At 38.8% G+C, this 25005-nt stretch overlaps 1 protein-coding gene across 1 annotated transcript; it reads left to right on the forward strand.

The window, feature by feature from the left end:
- Positions 1 to 3576: 3576 nt before the first annotated feature.
- On the forward strand, positions 3577 to 23797 carry LOC111155292 (centromere protein H). The gene is made up of 9 exons (XM_022515432.1): positions 3577 to 3767; positions 6036 to 6091; positions 11796 to 11844; positions 12257 to 12331; positions 14649 to 14705; positions 17665 to 17728; positions 18067 to 18118; positions 20655 to 20818; positions 23423 to 23797. The coding sequence occupies exons 1-9, from the start codon at positions 3634 to 3636 to the stop codon at positions 23513 to 23515; spliced, it is 744 nt and encodes a 247-aa protein (XP_022371140.1). The 5' UTR covers positions 3577 to 3633; the 3' UTR covers positions 23516 to 23797.
- Positions 23798 to 25005: the final 1208 nt, after the last annotated feature.

Consider the following 25005-nt stretch of genomic DNA (forward strand, 5'->3'; position numbering starts at 1 on the left):
AAAGGTATGGTGGGAAGTATAAAAAGTGCTTTCAGTTTATTGAGACCCAACTTACATATATAATTGTCATTCGTGTGGTTCTTGTTTTATGTATTTGGCTTTTGCTTTCTTAATATGGATTACTTTGGTCATGAAGGCATTTAAAGCCCTTCTGTAGGGCATATGTACAGCCCTGTAAGCCCTGTCGTCTTGGAGAATATGCAGCCTCTTTCGGCTTAAAAGCCTGCCACCTCACCTTTAGATACTCCCCTCCCTGTTTTCTGTTTCTTCCGGTGGCTGCTGCCATAATTCCAAGAAGTTTTTATTTCTACCACTATTTCTTAAATTATCAACCTTAGTATCATTTTTTTCATCTGCAGAAATAAGAACTTTGTATTTTAAACATACTTTTGTATTGATGATCAAATAAAAGTAGATCCTCAAAACATAAAGTATCTAAAAAAGTTGATTTACTCCTTACCCCCCACTTCTACAGCTCAATCCTGTCCATCTGAAGGTATCAACAGTTTGGGATAGATCCTTCGATGCCTCTTCTATAAACACAGACGCGCATATAAATTGTTACAGGGATATCTAAGAAATGGAATCATTCTATATATAAGTAATTCCTTTTAAAATGGATAGGCCTTCCCTGTATTTGGGCATTACTAAGGGTATACTACAGTATATTCATTCTGCTGTTGACCTTCCCATTGTTTTTGCTCTTTGCTACTACAGACAAATGTCTTTATTATCATTAAATAACATACTTTCCTTTCTGTACACTGGGTTCTCCAGAATATGTATGTACTAAATTTTGGCAGGTACTTAGCAAAAGAAAGACCGATGACTTTCTCAGTGTCCTCAGCAGTGTACAAAAGTGCTGGATTCTTTGTGTCCTTACCAGAACTGAAGGCAACGATTCTCCAGCTTCTGCAAACTTGGCAAAAAATCTATCTAGTGTGCTGTTGTAATTTATAATTTTGATGACTAGTCGAATAAATTTTTGTTGAGTACTTATCAGTATGTGAGGTTTTCCCATTTTATCATTGTCTTTTGACTGTTTATGCTCTTTTTTTTTTTTTTAAAGGTTTTATTTATTTATTTGACAGACAGAGACCACAAGTAGGCAGAGAGGCAGGCAGAGTGAGGAAGGGAAGCAGGCTCCCTGCCCAGCAGAGAGCCCGATGATGTGGGGCTCGATCTCAGGAATCCAGGATCATGACCTGAGCTGAAGGCAGAGGCTTTAACCCACTGAGCCACCCAGGCACCCCTGTTTATGCTCTTTGTCATGCAGACACTTTTAAGTTTTTGTATTATCAAATTTCCTTTTTCTTTTTTTTTTCTGTAGTTGCTTTTGGATTTTCAGTCCTAAGGTCAACTCCATCTCAAAACTGAACATCTTCTAAAATTCTAAAATTCACCCATTTATAATCCCTCAAACTTTTTGTATATGGTATAAGGTAGGGCTCTGATAGATAGGTGCCCTTTTATGTTCATACCACATGATCAAAATTATCCTTGTCAATCTGAATTGAAACAATGCTCATTTCCTGATCTACTTATTTCTACTTGCTTTTTCATGTGGTAAAGTAAAAGTATTATGTTATCTGCTAAGATGAAGCTAGCACTATTTTTCAGATATTTGGGGGCAATTGCAAACCTAAGAACTTTATAAAGTTATGTCCAGTTACAGAAAAGCTTTGAGGTTTTGAATAGACCTGTCTTCCCATCCAGAAGCACTTTTTCTCCAAGGATCGTTGCATGATCTCCAATCGACTATTAGAATTTTAATTATATAGTTGAAGCACTTTTCTTGTCAAGTTTATTGCTGGGTTTGTGGTTTTTTGTCGCTATTGTGAATGGAACCTAATTCCCATCTTTTTATTTTTTTTAATTTTTTATTTTTTATAAACATATATTTTTATCCCCAGGGGTACAGGTCTGTGAATCGCCAGGTTTACACACTTCACAGCACTCATCATAGCACATACCCTCCCCAATGTCCATAATCCCACCCCCCCCAACCCCCCTCCCCCCAAAATTCCCATCTTTTTATTGCTAGTTTTTTCTTATCTAGCTGGCATCAGTATTCTTACTCATTTTTTTTACTTTTTTTTTTTTTTTACTCAATTTGTTTTTAATGGAGTAGAAAACCTTAAATCTAAAACTTTTTTCAATGTTTATGGTATTTATTGTATTAGAATCTCCAACATAATCATAATAGAGAAATCTGTCTTGTTTCTGGATTAGACATCTCAAGTGTTTTTATCATTTAATATTCTTGTTGTCAGGCTTTAACTAGTCTTTCTATTTTATGTATTTTTCTATTTCTGTTTAGAGTTGTTAATTGGCAGGGCTGTGGAAATTCATTTACTTTTTCAGCTTATTAGGATTATTAATGTAGTATAATATTTTGTCAAACATCTTCATATCGGTGATTTTTTAATTTTGTTGGAAATAGGGTCTTTAAAAAGCCTTTTTGAAACAATATTTTCTCTGTATATAAATATTTGAATGACTTCTATAAATAAGCAAGGATATATAAAAAAGGATTTTTTTCCTGTTAGGTGACATAGTTCTAGGTACTTCTGTAGGTAAGTACTAAATTATAGGTGTAAAGAAAAAAAAGTATGTGTGTCAGGAACATATACACGCGTGTGAATATATTTTTTAGAGCCATTTCAAAGTAAATTTTAAATTTCAAGACAATGTCACCTTAAAATATTTCATCATGCGTCTCCTAAGAATTCATTTTCCTAAATAACCATGATCTTTATCACATTAAGACAATTAACAACAGGGGCGCCTGGGTGGCTCAGTGGGTTAAGCCGCTGCCTTCGGCTCAGGTCATGATCTCAGGGTCCTGGGATCGAGCCCCGCATCGGGCTCTCTGCTCGGCAGGGAGCCTGCTTCCTCCTCTCTCTCTCTGCCTGCCTCTCTGCCTGCTTGTGATCTCTGTCTGTCAAATAAATAAATAAAAAAAAAAAGACAATTAACAACATATGTAATGTGCAGTGCATATTCAAATTTCCTCAATTGTTTCGAAGATGTTTTACAAACTTTTTTCCAATCCAGGTTCCAATAAAAATTAATGTTTCCCTATACGATAATTTTCCTGCTTTTTGTTTTTCAAGGCATGGACATTAATTGTCCAGTCTATTGGTCTTACATAACGTCAGGTCTACATTTCTATTGCTTCCCTTTCTTAGCCTGCCAGGCACATCCACTTTCCAAGGCTGCGAAGGTTAAGGGAGTGCCAAGATGGGTCCAAAAACCGCTGTCCCGAAGATCCCCTGACCCTGCGCCAAGGATGAATGACTCAATGTGTTGCGGTTTTCCCTTCCAGGCTGTTCCTGGGAGGCAGGATGTGTCCCAAATGACTGTAGCCCAACTCCTAGCCCAGCTCGGGATAGACAGAACTGATGCTTCTGTTTTCTTATTAGCGGTCTAATACTAGTCATCTGGGAAAGGGACAGAAGCAGCGACAGCAACCGGAGAACGGGACGGAAGCGGTGGAGCGTTAGGGCGGAAGGGGCGGGACGGAGTGCGAGGGTTCTCCCGCCCTTTCCGGGCGTCAATTAAGTGGCGGGAAAACCGGCTCCTGAGGCTGCATCTTTCTGTCCCAGGCGTTTCCTCTTCGCGCGAGTCAGAATGGAGAAGCAGCCGGGAAAGCAAGCGGCCACGGAGCCCCCGGACTCCGGAGCGGGAGGCGGGGAAGGCGAGCCACCACAGGTCGCTGGCGCCCAGGCGGCGCGTCCCGAGGACCGCTTGACCCTGCTGCTCAGGTTGTTGTCCCCTCTAGCCGGGATCCAAGCTGGCTTCGTGGCCGAGAGCCCCGCCTTTTGTTCTCAGAGTCCCGAAGGCTTTGAATTCTGAGTTGATCGCTTATTGCCTGCGTCACTACGTCATTCAGCTGAGCTTCTTAAGCCTCCTGCGTCATCTTCGAAAAAGGGGAGGGTTACACCTTAGTAAAATTGCGGTGGGGGTTAAATGTGACACTCAGAGGCAAGCGTTTAGCATAGTGTCCTGGGCCCTTCGGAGCTGTAACTTCCCCTCCTTTTCTCCTGCACTCAAGCCCCGATATTCAGTCGGGTTGTGAAGTGTCTCTAAGGCCTTTTTTAGCTACATAAAAAAATGTCCTCTTTGTTTTACGGTTATGACCCTTTTCTTTCTTTCTTATTTATTTATTTATTTGTCAGAGAGAGAGGGAGAGAGAGCAAGCACAGGCAGACAGAATGGCAGGCAGACGCAGAGGGAGAAGCAGGCTCCCTGATGAGCAAGGAGCCCGATGTGGGACTCGATCCCAGGACGCTGGGATCATGACCTGAGCCGAAGGCAGCTGCTTAACCAACTGAGCCACCCAGGCGTCCCTGGTGAATGATTTTTTTCAATGTGTTGTTGTATGTGGTTCACTAATATTTTGTTGAGGATTTTTGCATCTATGATCACCAGGGGTATATTGGCCTATAATTTTCTTTTCTTTTTTTTTCAGATTTTTAAAATTTATTTATTTGACAGACAAAGATCACAAGTAGGCAGGGAGGCAGGCAGAGGGAGAGAAAGGAGGAAGCAGGCTCTCTGCTGAACAGAGAGCCCGATGCAGGGCTTGATTCCAGGACCCTGAGATCACAACCTGAGCCAAAGGCAGAGGCTTTAACCCACTGAGCCACCCAGGACCCCCTGTAATTTTCTTTTTTTGTTGTGTCTATGTCTGGTTTTGGTATCTGGGTAATGCTGGCCTAGTAGAATGTATTTGGAAATTTTCCTTTATCTTCTGTTTTTTTGGGGAATACTTTGAGAACAGGTGTTAACTCTTCTTTGAATGTCTGGTGGAATTCATCTGTGAGTCCATCTAGTCCTGGAGGTTTTGGTAGGGTTGTTTTTTTTTTTTTTTTTTTCTTTTAAGATTTATTTATTTATTTGAGAAAGAGAGAAAGCATGAGTGAGAGGGGTAGAGGCAAAGGGAGAGTGAGAGAGATTCTCAAGCTGACTCCGTGCTATATTTATTGAAGATCTCAATGAGTTCTTCCGTTCTTTTCTCCAGCCCACTGAGTGTCTTTACAACCATTACTTTAAATTCTTTTTCAGGATTACTGTTTAGTTCTGTTTCATTTAGTTCTTTTTCTGAGTTTATTTTTCTTGTTCTTTCTTTTGGAGCATATTCCTCTGTCTCCCCATTTTGCTTGAGTTTTTGTGTTTGTTTCTATAGAAAGGTAAACAGCTATTTCTCCTAAACATGATTTTGTGTATGGTGTCCCTTCTGCAGACTGTGTATGGTTGGTGACTTTAGCTGGCTGGCTGTAGCTGTAGCTGTATATGCTAGATACTCTTTTAAACTGTGGCATGTCTCCATCTCTCTTCTTTTTCTTTTTGTTCTCTTTATCTTTGGTTATTCAGTAGCTGTTCAGTCAGCCCTTAGTTTTTCAGGAGGAATTGTTCAATTAATAGATGTAATTTGGTGTGTTCTGTGGAGGAGGACAAAGTTTTTCCTTCAACCCCATCTTCAACTGGAATTCTCTTTACACCCGCTTTAAATAAATCAGGCCAAACTAGACACATTGCTGAGTACTTACACTCATTTTATTGCATAAACTTCTGAAAAAGGTGAGTTGGTTTGTAATATAGTAGTGAGTAAATCCTCTATAAATATATGACTTTCTGGGGCACCTAGCTGGCTCAGTCAGTAGAGCATGCAATTCTTGATCTTGGGGTTTTGACTTTGAGCCCCATGTTAGGAGTAGAGTTTACTTAACTTTTTTTTTTTTTTTTAAGATTTTATTTATTTATTTGAGAGAGAGAGACAGTGAGAGAGAGCATGAGCAAGGAGAAGGTCAGAGGGAGAAGCAGACTCCCCATGGAGCTGGGAGCCCGATGTGGGACTCGATCCCCGGACTCCGGGATCATGACCTGAGCCGAAGGCAGTCGTCCAACCAACTGAGCCACCCAGGCGTCCTGAGTTTACTAAAAAGTATATGTGTGTGTGTGTGTGTGTGTGTGTGTGTGTGTGTGAGAGAGAGAGAGAGAGAGACTTTCTGTTTTCTTTATGCTTTCAGGTTGCGAGCACAGACAAAACAACAACTCTTGGAATATAAATCAATGGTTGATGCAAGTAAGTATTTTCATTTTCAGATAAGATTTTGTGAGCTTGGTGAGGAACAGTATTCTAAGAAAATCAATTTTACAAAAAGTTATTTATTTAGGGAATGGGAGTGTCAGCATAATGTGGTACAATACTATATAAAAAAGTAAAAAACCACGATTGCCCTGTGCCTCAGGAACTTGTTAGGAATTCAGGAAATAGATGAAAAAACCCTAAATAATAGTGCAAGACAGTTTAGTTCTGTTGATCAGAGAATTGGGAAATTTCTTTGGGAAGGAATCATTGGACTTGATCATGAATAGCTTAGAGATTAAATTAGTGGATCAGATGATTGTTAAGTGATCCAAGATCTATACTTTGAGAAATACTTTAAGATAGGAATGAGAGGCAGAAGGGAGATCATCTTAAAGAAATGAATGATAATTTCCATTTTAAACACTGAAAAAATTAATATTTTTTAAAAAGATTTTATTTCTTTGAGGGTCACCAGGGTTATTCAGTCGGTTCTGCCTTTGGCTCATGTCATAATCTCAGGGTCCTGGGATTGAGCCCCTTGTGAGGCTCCCTGATCAGTGGGGGTCTGCTTCACCCTCTCTTCCCCACTCATGCTCTCTCTCACTATCTCTGTCTGTCTGTCTCTCTCTCTCTCTTAGATAAATAAAGTCTTTAAAAAAAAAAGATTTGAGGTGCATGGTTTGCACAGTCGGTTAAACGTCTGCTTTCAGCTTGGGTCATGATCCCAGGGTCCTGGGACTGAGCCCTGAGTGGGGCTCCTTGCTCAGTGGGCAGTCTGCTTCTTTTTCTCCCTTTGCCTCTCCCCTGGCTCACGCTTTCTTTCAGTCCCACCCCACCCCACCCCACCCCGCAAATAAATAAATAAATAATCTTTTCTTTTTTAAAAGATTTTATTTATTTATTTGAGAGAGGAGAGAGAGAGCGTGAAAGGGGAGAAGGTCAGAGGGAGAAGCAGACTCCCTGTGGAACTGGGAACCTGATGTGGGACTCGATCCCGGGACTCCAGATCATGACCTGAGCCGAAGGCAGTGACTTAACCAACTGAGCCACCCAGGCATCCCAATAAATAAATAATCTTAAAAAAAAAAAAAGATTTTATTTATTTGAGAGAGACAGAAAGCATAAGCAAGGGGAAGGGTAGGGGGAGGGGCAGAAGGAAAGGGATAAGCAGATTCCCTGCTGAGCAAGGAGCCCAGATGCAGGGCTCAATGCAGGACCCTGGGATCATAACCTGAGCTGAAGGCAGATGCTTAACAGGATGAGCCACCCAGTCACCCCTGAAGAGATGTAAATTTATCTTTTAAGATCTAGAAGCCTTAAGGAGCAAGAGAGTACTAAAATAATGGTTTAGCTCTCCTAAAGTAATGGCCATTATTGCAACCTAATTTGTTAGCTTTTGAATTACAAAGATAGGTTTTGTTTTTTTTTGTTTTTTTTTTTAATCTCTGAGGACAAACTGAGCAGAAGGTGGACTTAAAGCCCAGGAGGAAAGATGTTGTAAACACCAGGTGAGTTACAGGAGAGGCTCATGGATGCCACTGTGACTCCTAGGCCCTGCCATTTCTAAGACTGGTCCGTGTCCCACACCCCTATCCCTCAGATAGAATCACCTGCCCAGACCTGCTCCCCTCAAGCAGGCCCCATTTTGCCAGGCCGCTGAGGAAATGTGTGGTGACTCTGCTGCCTATCCGAGGGCTACCAGACAAGAAAATCTCAGTCTCGATGTGATGTGTCTTTTCATTTTTGAAAATATAATAGAGAAAAAAAATAAAGTAACATAGGCTAGAAATTGAAAATCAAAGCCCTGAAAAGGTTCCCATAACTGCTGTGATTGGCCTGTGGGTTGGCTCTGATGTTCCTGGAAGGCAGCACAGAGAGGGGAGGGTCCTGGATTTCCTGGAAGTACACCAGTTCTTCCCTTGGAATTAACTGGGAAGGGAATAGAACCAGGTTCCTGGACACAAGAGGCACCAGGCAGGGGACGAGCACAGTCTTCAGTGACCGCTGTGGGCAGGAAGCATGGAAAGACCTTCGCATCTGGATGGATGAAGGCCAAGGGCCCACGTGCCATGCAGAGAAGGGGAGCGTGGTTTCAGGGGTTGCAGCACGATAGGTTAGAACTATCTCTGTGAAATAGGCTTAAAGAATAAAACCAAAACTTTAGGTTGAATCAAGAATTATGGAAAACCTGAAGGGGCCACATAGATGACTTCAGTCACTTCACCTGAATACATATTTAACTTAGGAACTTTTCAGACTGCTCAGATTCTTTTATAAGGCCATAGATCCAAAGGCAGTTCTAGTGTGTTGTCCATCTGATACTTCAGGTTTTCTAAAGTCTTTTTATGCAAAACAAGAACAACAAAAAATAGGACTATGAAATGAGCCCCCTGGCCTCTTTTCTGCTTAGTAAAACTAGTAATTTATGAAACTGGGATATGAAGCAGGTCTTCTTGCTTCCAAAGTCGTGACCTTACATTATATCAATAATGCTTCCATCAAAAACTATCAATATGGGGGCACCTGGGTGGCTCAGTCGGTTGAGCATCTGCCTTGGGCTCAGGTCATGATCTTGAAGTCCTGGGATCGAGTCCCACATTGGGCTCCCTGCTCAGCAGGGGGTCTACTTCTCCCTCTCCCTCTGGTTCTCCCTCCAGTTTGTGCACTCTCTCTCACTCTCTCAAATAAATAAATAAATATGCTTTTAGAAAAGATCAGTAAAATGATTATACCATTAAGGTACGTTCTTCCTAGAAGCAAGAGATTTCCATTTATTTAGCATCCTTTTTAAAATTTGATAGTTGGTCTTATTAAATTTTAGCCATTCTAATGAGTATGTAGTGGTATCTCATGTGGCTTTAGTTTACATTTCCCTGATAACTAATGATATTGAATATCTTTTCATGTGGCTATTGGCAATTAATATATTTCCATTTATGAAGTAGATCTGTAAATATACTTTAATGAAGTGTTAAAATCTTTGCCTATTTTTTAGTTGGATTGTTAATCTTATTGAATTTGTGTTCTTTGTTTATAAATGTAGGTATTTTTTTCAGATATCTATATATATATAGATAAGGTGTATATTTATAGATGTAGGTATCTATGTATCTATAGAGATATAGGTATCTATGTATTTACTTATATATTTAGCAGGTATTTTCTCCCAGTTTGTTTCTTGCCTTTTTTTTTTTTAAGATTTTTATTTATTTATTTATTTGACAGACAGAGATCATAAGCAGGCAGAGAGGCAGGCAGAGAGAGAAGGAGGGGAAGCAGGCTTCCTGCTGAGCAGAGAGCCTGATGTGGGGCTCAATCCCAGGACCCTGGGATCATGACCTGAGCCGAAGGCAGAGGCTTTAACCCACTGAGCCACCCAGATGCCCCTGCCTTTTTTTTTTTTTAAGATTGTTTTATTTTTAAGTAATCTCTACATCCAACATGGGGCTCAAAGTTACCACCCTGAGACCCAAGAGTTACAAGCTCTACTGACTGAGCCAGCTACATGCCCAACTTGCCTTTGTTTTTTAACTATCTTTTGAGGAACCAAAGGCATCAATTTGATGAAGTGATTTTTATCAGTTTTTTTTTTTTTCTTTTGTGGCATATGATTTTAAGTTCTAAGAAGTCTGTGACCACTCCAAGGTCACAAAGATTTTCTCCTTTGTTTTGTTCTATAAAGTTTAGGGTTTTATGTTTAACTTCAGTTCTGTGATCCTTTTTGAGTTAATTTTTGTGTATATGAATTCATTTTTTCCCCTATGGAAATCTAATTTTTCTAGCACTATGTGTTCAAAAGACTTTCCTTTCTCCATTATATATGTGTGGGTCTATTCCTGGGCTTCTTGCTCTGTTCCTGTGAGGTATTTGTCTGTACTTATAATAGTGCCACACTGTCTTGATTACTGTAGGTTTATAGTAAATCTTGATATCAACTCCTGTAAGTCTTCCAGTTTTGTTCTTCTTTATCAAAATTGTTTTGACTGTTCTAAGTCCTTTGTGTTTTTATATGCATTTTAAAATCAGCCTGTCAGGGCGCCTGGGTGGCTCAGTGGGTTAAGCCTCTGCCTTCAGCTCAGGTCATGATTTCAGGGTCCTGGGATCGAGCCCCTGCTCAACAGGGAGCCTGCTTCCCCCCCTCTCTCTCTGCCTGCTGCTCTGCCTACTTGTGATCTCTGTCAAATGAATAAATAAAATATTTAAAAATAAATAAATAAAATAAAACAAAATCAGCCTGTCAGTTTCTACAGAAAATAAAGTGAGAATTTTTATTGGGATTTGATCGGGATCTATAGAACAATATTGGGTAGATTGTTTTTTTTTGTTTGTTTGTTTTTGTTTTTAAGATTTTATTTATTTATTTGACAGAGAGAGATCACAAGTAGACAGAGAGGCAGGCAGAGAGAGAGAGAGAGAGAGGGAAGCAGGCTCCCCGCCGAGCAGAGAGCCCGATGCGGGACTCGATCCCAGGACCCCGAGACCATGACCCGAGCCGAAGGCAGCGGCCCAACCCACCGAGCCACCCAGGCGCCCTGTGTTTTTGTTTTTTTTTTTAAGATTTTATTTGTTTATTTGACAGTTTGACAGACAGATCGCAAGTAGGCAGAAAGGCAGGCAGAGAGAGAGAGAGGAGGAAGCAGTCTCCCTGCTGAGCAGAGAGCCCGATGTGGGGCTCAATCCCAGGACCCTGGGATCATGACCTGAGCCAAAGGCAGAGGCTTTAACCCACTGAGCCACCCAGGCGCCCTGGGATAGATTGTTTTATTAGCCATATTGATTCTTCTAATACCTATACATGATATATCTTTTCAGTATTTGAACATATTCAGTGTAGACGTCGTATGCATATCTTGTTAAATTTATCCTTAAGTATTAATTTCCAATTTTTTTTTCAAATTTATTTAGTTTTGTGAGTGAGAGTGTGAGTGGATGAAGGGAGAGGGCACAGGGAGAAGCAGACTCCCCACTGAGCAGGAAGCCCTACGCAGGACTCAGTCCCAGGACCCTGAGATAATGACTTGAGCCGAAGGCAGACTCTTAATGGACTGAGCCACCCATGCACCCCTGATTGTTTTTTCCTAACATAAAGACTTACAGTTGATCTTTCTGACATTGCTCATGGTACTATTTTACTCCTTTTTTATTTTACATTATTCTCAAAGTGCTCTGTCCAGTATGGTAGCCACTATCTCCATGTGACAATTGAACACTTAAAATGTGATTAGTTCTTGAGAAGGCCAATAAATGCAAAATACAGAAGATTATAAAATATTTCATTAGTAATTTTCTTTCATTAATTTTTTTGAAAAAATTTTATTTATTTATTTGAGAGAATAAGAGAGAGAGCATGAGAGGTGGGAGGTCAAAGGGAGAAGTAGATTCTGCTGAGCAGGGAGCCCGATGCGGGACTTTATCCTGGGACTCCAGGATTGTAACCTGAGCCGAAGGCAGTTGCTTAACCAACCGAGCCACCCAGGTGCCTCTTCATTAGTAATTTAAGATTAATTACATGTTAAAATATTTTAGAGCTATCGAGTTAAAATAAGTCACACTGAAATATTTTCACTTGCTTTATAATAGTATAGAAACTAAAAGTTAAAAATTAAATTTTTGGTTTGCATTTATGGCTTATATTATATTTCTGTTGGACCACACTCTTCTAAACTATTACTAACTTCAAAAAATTTTTTATTTGTAGCTGAAGAAAAGACTCCAGAACAAATCTTGCAAGATAAGCAAATTGAAGCGTATGTCATATCTTTGAATTTTGTGTTTTTTTACTAAGATTTGGTATTATCACCCTTCTTACACCATTATTTTCCTTTTTCCTTTTCTTTATTTTCCAAGTAATTTTTCATGCTTGTACTGAGAAGTTGTTGATATGGGAGATGGACCTAATATGTACATCAGTGACCACAGTAGCACTTTTGGCATTCCCCTTCACAAGATAATTAGTTGAGTACCTCGGAGGCATCTGTTTACCAAATCTAGAAATGCATCAGTGTGGGGGAACCTGCAGAATAATTTTATCTAGATAGGGCCATTTTACTTTTTTCAAAGGTTTACTTCTTTTTTCAAAGGTTTACTTTATATATTTTTCAATATTCAATGACTTTTTTTGATATTGCTGAAATTTTTTTGTTCATGCTTCTTTGACAGTAAAATTGAAGACCTGGAAAATGAAATTGAAGAGGTGAAAGTTGCTTTTGAAATGAAAAAGCTTGCGTTAGACAGGTAATTATTACAGTCTAGGTATAAGCATTGAGAAGTCAATGCAAAACAGGTATGACTTGAGGTGGAGGGAATCTTTTAATTAGTCTAAATGAGATTAATCAAGTGATAATGATCATTAGATAATAGTTACACAAATTTTGAGCCCTGAGAGAAAAGTTACATCATTCATTAATACCTTCATTTGAAGTAGTTACATGAGATTGACTTAATAAAATGTCAGTCAAGGAAGTTGAAGGGTGAGCTTAAATCCCATCCAGTGTTTCAAAGGATTACATGGATTCAGTTACTACAGCAACTATTAATCAAGTAAAAGAATTGTTATCAAGTTTAAAGATACACACACACACACACACACACACACATATTTAAGATTTTATTTTATTTTATTTTTTAAAGATGTTATTTATTTATTTGAGAGAGCGAGAGAGAGAGAGAGAAGAGAGCATGAGAGGGGAGAAGGTCAGAGGGAGGAGCAGACTCCCTGCAGAGCTGGGAGCCCGATACAGGGCTCCATCCCAGGACTCCAGGATTACGACCTGAGCCGAAAGCAGTGGCTTAACCAACTGAGCCACCCAGGTGCACCTAAGATTTTATTTTTAAGTAAAACACCAATGTGGGGCTCAAACTCAGCCCCAAGATCAGGAGTCTCATGCTTTACTGATTGAGCTAGCCAGGTCCCCTAAATACATTTTTGATACAGGTTTTGCATCTGTATTTTAAAATCCATTGAACAAATACTTGAATGCTTACTATGTCTTAAGCTTTGTGGTAGGTGTTAGTATACAGTTGTTAATAAGAGAAACATGATCTCTTACAGACCTGTGATCTGAATTAATGATCTCCATTAAGTGGATGACTTTTAAAATTACTTCCTGTGTTTCTGGGCTTCTCAGATGAATTTCTTATACATTTAATTGGAAAGTAGTTAAAGTCCTCTTTATTGCTTCTAGCAGTGAACATGTTTCTGTATTCTCATAAGCTGGCTCATTATATAGATTATATGTATTTTTTTATTAATTCATTTTCAGTAACTCTTTGCCCTACTTGGGGCTTGAACTCATGATCCTGAGATCAAGTGTTGCATGCTCTCTGGACTGAAACAGCCAGGTGCCCTAGATCATTTTTTTGTTTGTTTAAAGATTTTATTTATCTATTTGACAGAGAGAGAGATCACAAGTAGGCAGAGAGGCGGGCAGAGAGAGAGAGGAGGAAGCAGGCTCCCTGCCAAGCAGAGAATCCGATTTGGGGCTCGATCCCAGGACCCTGAGATCATGACCTGAGCCGAAGGCAGAGGCTTAACCCACTGAGCCACCCAGGTGCCCCATAGATCATTTTTTTTTTTAAAGATGTCTTCAGAGCTATTAAGAGATCTTGTTTTTTTTTTTTTTTTTTAAGATTTTATTTATTTATTTGACAGAAGAGAAATCACAAGTAGGCAGAGAGGCAGGCAGAGAGAGAGGAGGAAGCAGGCTCCCTGCTGAGCAGAAAGCCCGATGTGGGGCTTGAACCCAGGACCTGGGATCATGACCTGAGCCGAAGGCAGCGGCTTAACCCACTAAGCCACCCAGGCGCCCCAAGAGATCTTGTTTTAATGAATTGAATTTTTTTGTGTGTGGCAGAAAGGAAGAAATTAATATTGCTAAGTTGATTGCCTTTTCATTATTACTTATTAGCTATTTGGATATAAAAGTAATTTATGCAGTTTGTTTTTGTTTGTATGAATGCATATTTTAAAGTTTACGTTCAGGTATGGCTTTGTATTCCCTAACTCCATGTTAGGCCTAACCTGGTCTCTGTAGTGCCTTAATGGTTCCTTCTGGCCCTGCACCAAAGTGGATGGCTTGGAGAGCAAAGCTCAGGTTGATTTCAAGTCTTATTGGTCCCTCAGCCTGGCAGCACACAACCACAGGCGGCAGCCCTTTCCATCTTGTTATTTTCCATTTCTGTGATTTATTTATCAAAGTATTTCCCATACAATAGTGTTTATAAACCTACTTATAGATTAGGTTACATTTAAAGAAAAATCAGGGGTGCCTGGGTGGCTCAGTTGGTTAAGCGACTGCCTTCAGCTCAGGTCATCGTCCTGGATTCCCGGGATCGAATCCCGGGATCAAGTCCCACATCAGGCCTGCTCAGTAGGGAGTCAGCTTCTCTCTCTCTGACCCTCCCCCTTCTCATGCTTTTTCTCACTCTCAAATAAATAAATAAAATCTTTTAAAAAATCAATCTTTAAGTTGTATATATACATTTTTTCTTTCCAATGTACACAAATATTATCCATGTTTTATAATGCCAGCTTTTTTCCCTTGCATTGTAGGATGCAACTTTCGACTGCACTTAAAAAAAACCTGGAGAAAAATAACCCCAGGACTAGGTATGTTTGTTTTTTCTTTTTCCTTTTTTTCTGAATTTGTTAAGGCTAAGAATAAGAAGGGATAGCTGCATAATGACTTTAGTTTTCTGGATTTTTTTGAATTAACTGTCAGTGTCACCCATCTTTATCTGGGGAATTAGAAAAGTGATGGCATTTTTGGCCTCTGCAGCATTATAATTTTTAGAGTCCTACTGACATTTGGTTGGATTGCAACACTAAGAAGCAACGGAGATTTTTAGCCAGACAGTCTGATGAGTTTGAAGGAAGATTTTGAAAGTTTACTTTTGTTCAGTATTTACTATAAAACAGAGATAGAGCTGCCTCACTTACCCAATAACCAGGAATTGGGTTATTGAGACAGGAAGTATATGCATCATTTTTCACTGGCAGAAATGAGCTTGTATATGTAAACTATTTGGCAAGAAATATAAAATTAAAACTCTGGCAGTCAGGGTTCTATATAATCTGGTCCTTTGTGTCTGGCCTCAGGGGCCTTACCTATGCTTTTATATCTCAAAGCTCTAAAAAATCTTGTGATAAAAGATCTCTTGGAGTGCCTAGGTGGCTCAGTCAGTTGAGCATCTGCCTTTGGCTCTGGTCGTAATCCCGGGGTCCTGGGATCGAGCCCTACATCAGGCTCCCTCCTGATTGGGAGCCTGCTTCTCCCTCTCCCTCTGCTACTCCCCCTTCTTGTGCTCTCTTTCTGTCAAATAAATGAATAAAATCTTTTTTTTTTTAAAGATTTTATTCATTTATTTGACAGAGAGAGATCACAAGTAGACGGAGAGGCAGGCAGAGAGAGAGAGAGAGAGAGGGAAGCAGGCTCCCTGCTGAGCAGAGAGCCCGATGCAGGACTCGATCCCAGGACCCTGAGATCATGACCTGAGCCGAAGGCAGCGGCTTAACACACTGAGCCACCCAGGCGCCCCTAAATGAATAAAATCTTAAAAAAAAAAAAAAAAAAAAAAGATCTCCTACCATATCACCGGAAAAGTGTTAAGATGCATCTGGATACTTCCTTTTTCTGGTTGTCTTAGTTCAGACTGATAATGTATTCTCCCCATATTCCATTTAACTCCAGGATTACATAAATCCTAAAATATGAATTTGGGCCCTCTAACGATTGCTCCTCCATAAAAGGTGAGCTTTAAAAAGATTCCTTTTTTTTTTCTTTCAAGATTTTATTTGAGAAAGAGAGGACAAGCATAGAGAGCTGCAGGCAGAGGGAGAAGCAGGCTCCCCACTAAGCAGGGAGCCCGATGTGGGACTCGATCCCAGGACCCTGGAATCATGACCTGACCCTTAACTGACTGAGCCACCCAGGTGTCCTGAGCTTTAAACATTCTTGAATTAAAGAGGTACAGGAGAAATTGACCCCCAGAAAGGACAGAAAGGCCAAACAGGCTGAGGTAGTTTCTTTAGCAAGTTTTAAGTTTACAAACCAGTATAGCTATAACTAGTAGAAAATGAGTTTAGTGTTCCCAGGTCTTGCAAAGATTCACATTTTCAGCCTCCTCAACAAAATCCTGCTGCATGAAGTGTTTCTCATGCCTGGCTGATATCAGAATAATTAGTACACAGTGATCACATTGCTGGTCCCATTCCAAACCTGTTGACTCAATCTCTGAGTCCAGATGGGCATGATGGGGGTAATGTGGTGGTCTGCATTAAACATCCTCCCAAAGGGTAGTGGCATTTTAGAAATATAAGAACCATTATTCTTATCCAGTCTTACTTTATACTGTTTGGCTCCAGCTATGTCAAGGTAGGTAATCTAGGTAATTACTTCATGTTCTTAAAGATTCAAGAATTTCCCTTGTGCTACTCTGTGCACAACTCTTTCATTACTGGTTGTGATGAAACCATACCCTAGTTGTGGTTTCATTTTTCTCTTTCAGCAGATTCTTCCCACTTGGTGTTTTACTTTGCTTTATATTCCTGGTGTCTACACAGGTCTTAGGATGTAGTAGTACTCAGAAATATTTGTTGAAGACATGAGGGTAAGAAGCATCTTGAATATTCGTTGAAACTATTCTATATGATGCTATCTGTAATAGTGAATACATATCTTTATACATTTGTCAGACCCAAAGAATGTACACCATCAAGAGTGAACCCTATGAGACGCCTGGGTGCCTCAGTGGGTTAAGCCTCTGCCTTCGGCTCGGGTCATGATCTCAGGGTCCCAGAATCAAGCCCCGCATCGGGCTCCCTGCTCAACGGGAGTCTGCTTCCTCCTCTCTCTCTGCCTGCCTTTCTGCCTACGTGTGATCTCTGTCTGTCAAATAAATAAATAAAATCTTTAAAAAAAAAAAAAGAATGAACCTTAATGGGCTTTGGATGATAACGATATGTTAATGTAGATTCATCATTCGTGATGAGTGGACCTTTCTGGTAGGGGATGTTGATAGTTGAGGATGCTGTGTGTGGTGGGGGACAGAGGTATATGGGTTTGCATTTCAGTTTTGCTATGAACCTAAAACTGCTCTAAAAAATAAAGTCTGTTTTTCATTTTTTAAAAATTTTTTAAAAGATTTTATTTGTTTATTTGACAGAGATTACAAGTAGGCAGAGAGGCAGGCAGAGAGAGAGAGAGAGGGAGGCAGGCTCCCCGCCGAGCAGAGAGCCCGACACAGGGCTTGATCCCAGGACCCTGAGATCATGACCCAAGCTGAAGGCAGAGGCTTAACCCACTGAGCCACCCAGGCGCCCCTAAAGTCTGTTTTTTAAAAAAGCAACTCATTAGCATGTTATTAGGGCTTTTTCTCCAAAATAGGAGATTTTTAGAAATGTTCCTACATGCTTAAATTTCACATTTTTTTTTAATTGTCTGTGACTTTCTATTGAAGGATAAGTAAATTCCATGAAAGGAAATACATAGCAATTGATTTTGTTCATTAATGATATTTATTAATTATTTTTAATCAGGGTTACAAATCATTTTTTTATTCCTTTTCAGCGTGCTCATGGATAACATGAAACACGTATTAAAGCTAAACAAATTAATAATGAAATCACACCAGGTAACTGCATATTGGGCTGCTTATGCATTTTCATGATTTCAGTGCCTTGTTGCTGGCAACTGTATTATGTGTGATTATACAAGATTACCCAAAGATTACTGGTATGATTGGAATTCACTGTTCTTAAGTTTTCTTTTTCTCATAACTCAGTTATTTCTGTCCATTGTGGCTAATTATTTACTTAAAATTTAAGCTACTGTCCTTTTTCTTTTTTGGTATGGAAATAAAGGGATTGAAAACAGGAGGTTTGGAGAACATGGGTAATAGAAAAAATTCAGTGATGTATTATAGGTTTATTCTTAGGTAATGCACCTTAATCTTTTTATTTTTAATAACAGGAATCTTGGGATTTGGAGGAAAAACTACTTGATGTTAGAAAGAAGAGATTACGTATGTAGAACAGTTTTTTTGTTTTGTTTTTTGTAGAAAACATTTTTACTTACTGTGGAGATTGATAAGGCCAGTTACCTCAGCCATTGAGAAATTTCTTAATTTTCAGATTTTCTTAAAATTTTACACATGGCATTTTTAAAAGTAGTGTATAAAATGTTCACTTGATTCATTTTTGTTGTTTTAGAACTTTAAATCACAAAATTAATATATTCTCACGAGAGAAAAATCAAATGATATAGAAAGTAAATGTGAAACCCATATTTCCTTCCTGTGTGACCACAGTTAGGTATATATCATTCCAGTACTTTTTTGATGTCCATGTAAACATATTTATACATACATAATTTTATTTTATTTTTTTAATTAACACATAATGTATTATTTGTTTCAGGGGTACAGGTGATTCAACAGTCTTAACACAATTCACAGCACTCACCATAGCACATAACCTCCCCAATGTCCATAACCCAGCCACCCTATCCCTCCCACCCCCTGCACTCCAGCAACCCTCTGTTTGTTTCCTGAGATTAAGAGTCTCTTCTGGTTTGTCTCCCTCTCTGGTTTCATCTTGTTTTTTTTTTTTTCTCCTCTATTCCCCTATGGGATCTGCCTTATTTCTCAGATTCCACATATCATTGAGATCATATGATAATTGTCCTTCTCTAATTGACTTATTTCACTTAGCATAATACCTTCTAGTTCCATCCACATCGCTGCAAATGGCAAGATTTCTTTTTTTGATGGCTGCATAATATTCCATTGTATATATATACCACATCTTCTTTATCCATTCATCTGTTGATGGACATCTAGGCTCTTTCCATAGTTTGGCTATAGTGGACATTGCTGCTATAAACATTCAGGTGCACATGCCCCTTCAAATCACTACATTTATATCTTTGGGTAAATACCCAGTAGTGCGACTGCTGGGTGGTAGGGTAACTCTATTTTCAACTTTTTGAGGAACCTCCATACTTTTTTCCAGAGTAGCTGTGCCAGCTTGCATTCCCACCAATGGTGTAGGAGGGTTCCCCTTTCTCTGCATCCTTTGGATCATCTGTCATTTCCTGAATTGTTAATTTTAGCCATTCTGACTGATATCAGGTAGTATCTCACTGTGGTTTTGATTTATATTTCTCTGATGTCAAGTGATGTTGAGCACTTTTTCATGTGTCTCTTGGCCATTTGAATGTCTTCTTTATACATACATAATTTTAAATTATCATTTGATACATATAATTCTACAGCTTTTTAACTTGAGATGGCTTTTTGCATTGAAATTATTGAAACTTTTAAAGTAATAATACACATTTTCAGTAGAATTTGGAAACAGAAAAGTATACTTAGGGAAAGTAAAATTTTTAAATTTATTATCAAGATATAATCACTCTTCAGTGGTTCTTTTTGTTGTTGTTGTTAAAGATTTTTATTTATTTATTTAAGAGAGAGAGTGCTCACACTCACAAGAGAGCACAAGCTAGGTGAGGGCCAGAGAGAGAAGGAGGCTCTTCACTGAGCAGGGAGCCCATTGTGGAGTTCGATCCCGGGACTCCAGGATCATGACCTGAGCTGAAGGCAGCCATCTAATCAACTGAGCCACCCAGGTGCCCACAGCCCTTTTTTAAAGATTTTATTTTTTTGTTTATTTGAGGGGGAGAAGGCATGAGCAGGAGCAGGGGAAGGAGCAGAGGGAGAGAGAGACTCTCAAACAGGCTTCATGCTGATTGGGGAGATAGGTGTCAGATTTGATCTCACAACCCTGAGATCATGACCTGAGTAGAAATCGAGTCAGACACTTACCTGACTGAGCCTCTCAGGGGTGCCTTCAGTGCTTATTTCTTATCTAATAAAATTGGCCTCACTTTATTCTATGTTGTAAATTGCCTTTTTCATTTAATAGTATGGGCATGATTTATTGTTTTTATATATTACACAGATTTGCCTGTTTGTAAGTAATCTCAGGGTCAGAAATAGTTCCAGTCATCTGATCTAATCACCCTTTGGATGTTCAATGTTTTTCCTTGAATTCCAACCTATTTTTGATCCATTAATATCAAGGAACCAAGCTCCTGGGACACACCTATTTATGTTTTGAGATAGTTTAATTCTTAGAACCTTTCAGGAACTACAGGAAATGGTTGATAATGTGTTTATCCCTGGAGAAGAGAATCTCTTAACTGGAAATTTATCTTGTTGATATGTCATTTTTGTAAATAAAGGAGGAAAAGGTATTTCCTTACATATATCTTCTGCCTTTCTTTTGGCAACCCTGAGTAAGTCCTCTTTAACATGGTGTCACTTCAAACGTAAGTAGACAGGTGTCATTATCATGCAGGACACGGCTAAGGATAAAGTAAAAATACTGGTATTTTTCATCACGAAAGTCATTTTCAGATCAAAATGGATTTGCAACTTAAAATGATGCTTATTAAATATTTTCTCTTGATATAGTCAGGAATTGTTCTGCTTCACAGTTTCTCCAGATTCTTGTTTGTAGGAGTTGTTCAATAATGTATTTTTTTTAACCTGATAGAATTAAAACAAGCTTCAGAAAGTAAGCTTTTAGAAATACAGACTGAAAAGAACAAACAGAAAGATGATTTGGCTGTTATGGAAAATTCAGACAAGATGAAGACCATACAACAAAACCTGCAGATGGAGATACAAATTACCACAGTTATTCAACATGTGTTTCAGGTAACATTTATATAAGGAAAGTAGGTAAAGAACTTTTTAAAAATGATTGGTTCTGTTACTTTCAGATTTACTTTCAGTTAGTCTTTGATCCTGAAAAAAACATGAATTCAACACTAAATATTAGTCTGTTTATGTATATTTCAAATTTGTATCTATTTAATGTTTAAGGCTTTGACTTTTCATTATGATTAGAACTTAGGCATTTGTAAGTGTAATGACTTTAGCAGCTTTGTGGAGACAGGTATAATGATGGAAAGCATTAGAACTTAAACTTGGGAGGTAGGGGAAAACATGGATGCGGGTAATGGAAATCTAGAATTATGTTCCATACTGCAACTTAAAAGTTATGAACCTTGAGCAAATTATTTAAGTTTTCTAAACATCAGTTTCCCTGTTTAGAAAGAAAGGTTATGAAACCTAAAAAAGATAATTCATGTTAATCTGTTTAGCATAATGTCTGGTCCAAGTAAATTCTCAATAAATGTTGGTAGTTATTAGCATATTACCGCTTAAATTTTATGTGCTCCTTTATTCTGGAGGGTTTTCTTTTCTTTTCTTTTTTTTTTTTTTATATTTTATTTTTTTGTCAGAGAGAGAGCGCAAGAGAGCAAACGCACAAGCAGGGGGAGTGGCAGGCAGAGGGAGAAGCGAGCTTCCTGTTGAGCAAGGAGCCAGATGTGGGACTCTATCCCATGACCCTGGGATCATAACTGGAGCTAAAGGCAGACGTTTAGACGACTGAGCCACCCAGACATCCCAGTTCTGGAGGGTTTTCATTACTTTTTTGAATTATAAAATGTCTCAAACTGATGAAATGAAATATTTATATTACTAGATTCAATTAGGAAGATACACAGTTAAAACTGCCCATTATGTGTAAAGCAAATATTTATTATGTGTAAAGCATATCCTTGTAGAATATGAGTTCTTATAGCTGACCATAAGAAATTCTTCTTCAGGTCTCTTTTTATTTTAAGATTTTATTTGTTTATTTATTTAAGAGAGAACACAAGCAGTGGGAAGGGAGAGTAGGGGGAAAGAATCATAGGCACACTGAGCACAGAGCCATCATGGGCTCAGTCTAATGACCCTGAGGTACTGACCTCAGCCAAAACCAAGAGTCAGTTGCTTAACCGTCTGAGCCGCCCAGGCTCCCCTCTTCACCGGGTCTTAAACCTACCTTTTAGTAGCAGTGAGTTACTCTATTAGGAGTAAGGAAGTCCCTTAGACTAACCTCCAGTGGAGAATTGCATCATAAATACAGGATCATATTAATTTTCTTTGGCATACTTTCCTTCCTACTACTTTTTTTTTTTAAAGATTTTATTTATTTATTTGACAGAGAGAGAGAGATCACAAGGAGGCAGAGAGGCAGGCGGAGAGAGAGAGGAGGAAGCAGGCTCCCTGCTGAGCAGAGATCCCGGCGCGGGGCTCAATCCCAGAACCCTGAGATCATGACCTGAGCCGAAGGCAGAGACTTTAACCCACTGAGCCACCCAGGCGCCCCCCTACTACTTTTTGAGACTTCTATTATTTTGTCTTTCTTAGCTTTTATTCATATCCTCTTAGCGTTAATTTTGATGTAATGAAATCGTTGCTTTGTTAAGCAGAACACAGCTTTGGCTACATTAGGAGCTCCTGCCCCTAATGGGTTCAGTCATACTTGAATGCTTACTTCCCCTTGCGTTTGTAAATTTAATTGGATTTACATACACCAGTCCTATAGCAAGAATGTGCCAGGTGTAAGCCATATTTTTAAGTATTTTTATATATAACAATATAACACTTTAAGTGTTATATTTGAATTATATTCAAATTATATTTGAATTAGTAACTTGGTATCATTGAGCCATAGTTTTTCTATTTAAATAGGGCATAATAGTTTATGGTTAAACTGTTTTTCACTATAGAAGTGCAAAATGACTGAACCATAGCTGCAGTCTTTTTCCTTTAATTTAGAATATCACTGCAAACATCCCAAAAACTGATGAATCCAAAAAAATTGTTGTAAACATTGTAAATATTCTCTAGAATTATGAGAATCAAGTATGAAACCTTACTAAAGTGGAAATGAGGATACAAGAATGTATTTTTTCTTTTTTAAATAGGTTTTACTTATTTATTCATTTATTTGAGAGAGAGTGAACGTGCATAAGTAGGAGGAGGGGGCTCTGTCTCAATCCTGCCAGATCAGGACCTGAGCCAAAACCAAGAGTCAGACCCTTAACTGATTGAGCCAACCGGGACCCCAAGAATATATTTTTTATAGAGTAGATGCCCATACCTTATTGGTAAATATTTGATAAGATTAGTGAAGGGGGGGCGCCTGGGTGGTTCAGATGGTTAAATGTCTGCCTTCAGCTCAGGTCCTGATCCCAGGGTCCTGGTATTGAGCCCACCCCACATAGGACTCCCTGCTCAGCAGGGAACCTGCTTCTCCCTCTCCCTCTGTTCCTCCCTCCTACTTGTGGTCTCTCCCTTTCTCTCTCAAAAAAATAAATAAAATCCTTTTTTAAAAAATTAATGTAAGAATTTTTAAAAATCTTGTTAAATTTGTAATCGTACTTATAACTTTAATATAAGTTTTTTTCTTTTTTATTACAGAACCTTATTTTAGGAAGTAAAGCCAATTGGGCAGAGGATCCTGCTTTTAAGGAAATTGTTCTACAGCTTGAGAAGAATCTCACCATGATCTAATAAGAATTCTGTTTTGTCATTTTTTGCTTTAATCTTGATATGTCATTTAAATAGCAAATTTCAAGTAAAATTTTTAGTTAGTATTCTCGGAACTGATATTGCAAACTTTTGTAGCTTAATACTATAACATGGAATTTGTTCTTTCAAATATATTAATTAAAGTGACTGGCATTCTCTAAAAGAATCTGAAAGTCATAGCCTGGCAAGGGTCCCAAAAGACATCTAATTAAGCTTTCCACTGAATGTGGACATTTTTTTTATAACATTCCTGGCGGTCCCAACTCATTTTTTTTTCTTTTTCTTTTGTTCTCTTCTTTTCTCCCTTCCTTTTTTTATTCTTTGTAGTTTAAAGTTTTTATTTAAATTCCAGTTAGTTAACATACAGTGTAATATTAGTTTCAGGAATAGAATTTAGTGATTCATCACTTATATTTGACACCTCAGTGCTAATCATAACAAGTGTCCTCCTTAATACTCATCATCCATTTAACCCATCCCTCCACCCCCCATTATTTGGAATACTTTTGTGCATTTGTCAGTCAACTAAAATATTTGAAAAATGAGAAAGAGATATCCATATCTTGATGTTTTTTCAACTATCAGTTGTACTGATATATATAGCATTGTAAATGATATAGCATGGTATAAGTTGAAGGTATACAATGGGTTGATTTGACCACCATGGCATTAGCTCACATCTCCATCGGGTCACATAATTATTTCTTTTTTGTGGTAAGAAGATTTAAGATCTTAGCGACTTTGAAATGTACAATAAGGTATTCTTCTTTTTTTTTTAATTTTTAAAGATTTTATTTATTTATTTGACAGACAGAGATCACAAGTGTTAGAGAGGCAGGCAGAGAGAAAGGAGGAAGCAGGCTCCCTGCTGAGTGGAGAGCCCAATGTGGGGCCCTATCCCAGGACCCTGGGATCATGACCTGAGCCGAAGGCAGAGGCTTTAACCCACTGAGCCACCCAGGCACCCCTATGATGAGTCAATTTTAGTGTTAAGATAATTAGCAATCATTTGATAATTTAGTGAATCCCACTAATGAAAAGAATACTGTCCCCAACTTCAGTTCAACTTCAGTTGGTGGGGAGCCTGCTTCTCCCTCTGCCTCTGCTGCCACTTGGCCTGCCTGTGCTCACTCACTCTCTCTCTCTCTCTCTGGCAAATAAACAAATAAAATCTTAAAAAAAAAAAAAAATAGAACTTGGGACGCCTGGGTGGCTCAGTGTGTTAAAGCCTCTGCCTTCGGCTCAGGTCATGATCCCAGGGTCCTGGGATTGAGCCCCACATAGGGCTCTCTGCTCAGCGGGGAGCCTGCTTCCTCCTCTCTCTCTGTCTGCCTCTCTGCCTACTTGTGATCTCTATCTGTCAAATAAATAAATAAAATCTTTTTTAAAAAAATAAATAAAATCTTAAAAAAAAAAAAATAGAACTTGCTCAGGCACCTGGCTGGCTCAGTTGGTAGAGCATGTGACTCTCA

The sequence above is a fragment of the Enhydra lutris genome, unplaced genomic scaffold, assembly GCF_002288905.1.
Source record: "Enhydra lutris kenyoni isolate GAN:26980312 unplaced genomic scaffold, ASM228890v2 scaffoldscaffold40, whole genome shotgun sequence".
NCBI classification, from domain to species: Eukaryota; Metazoa; Chordata; class Mammalia; order Carnivora; family Mustelidae; genus Enhydra; species Enhydra lutris.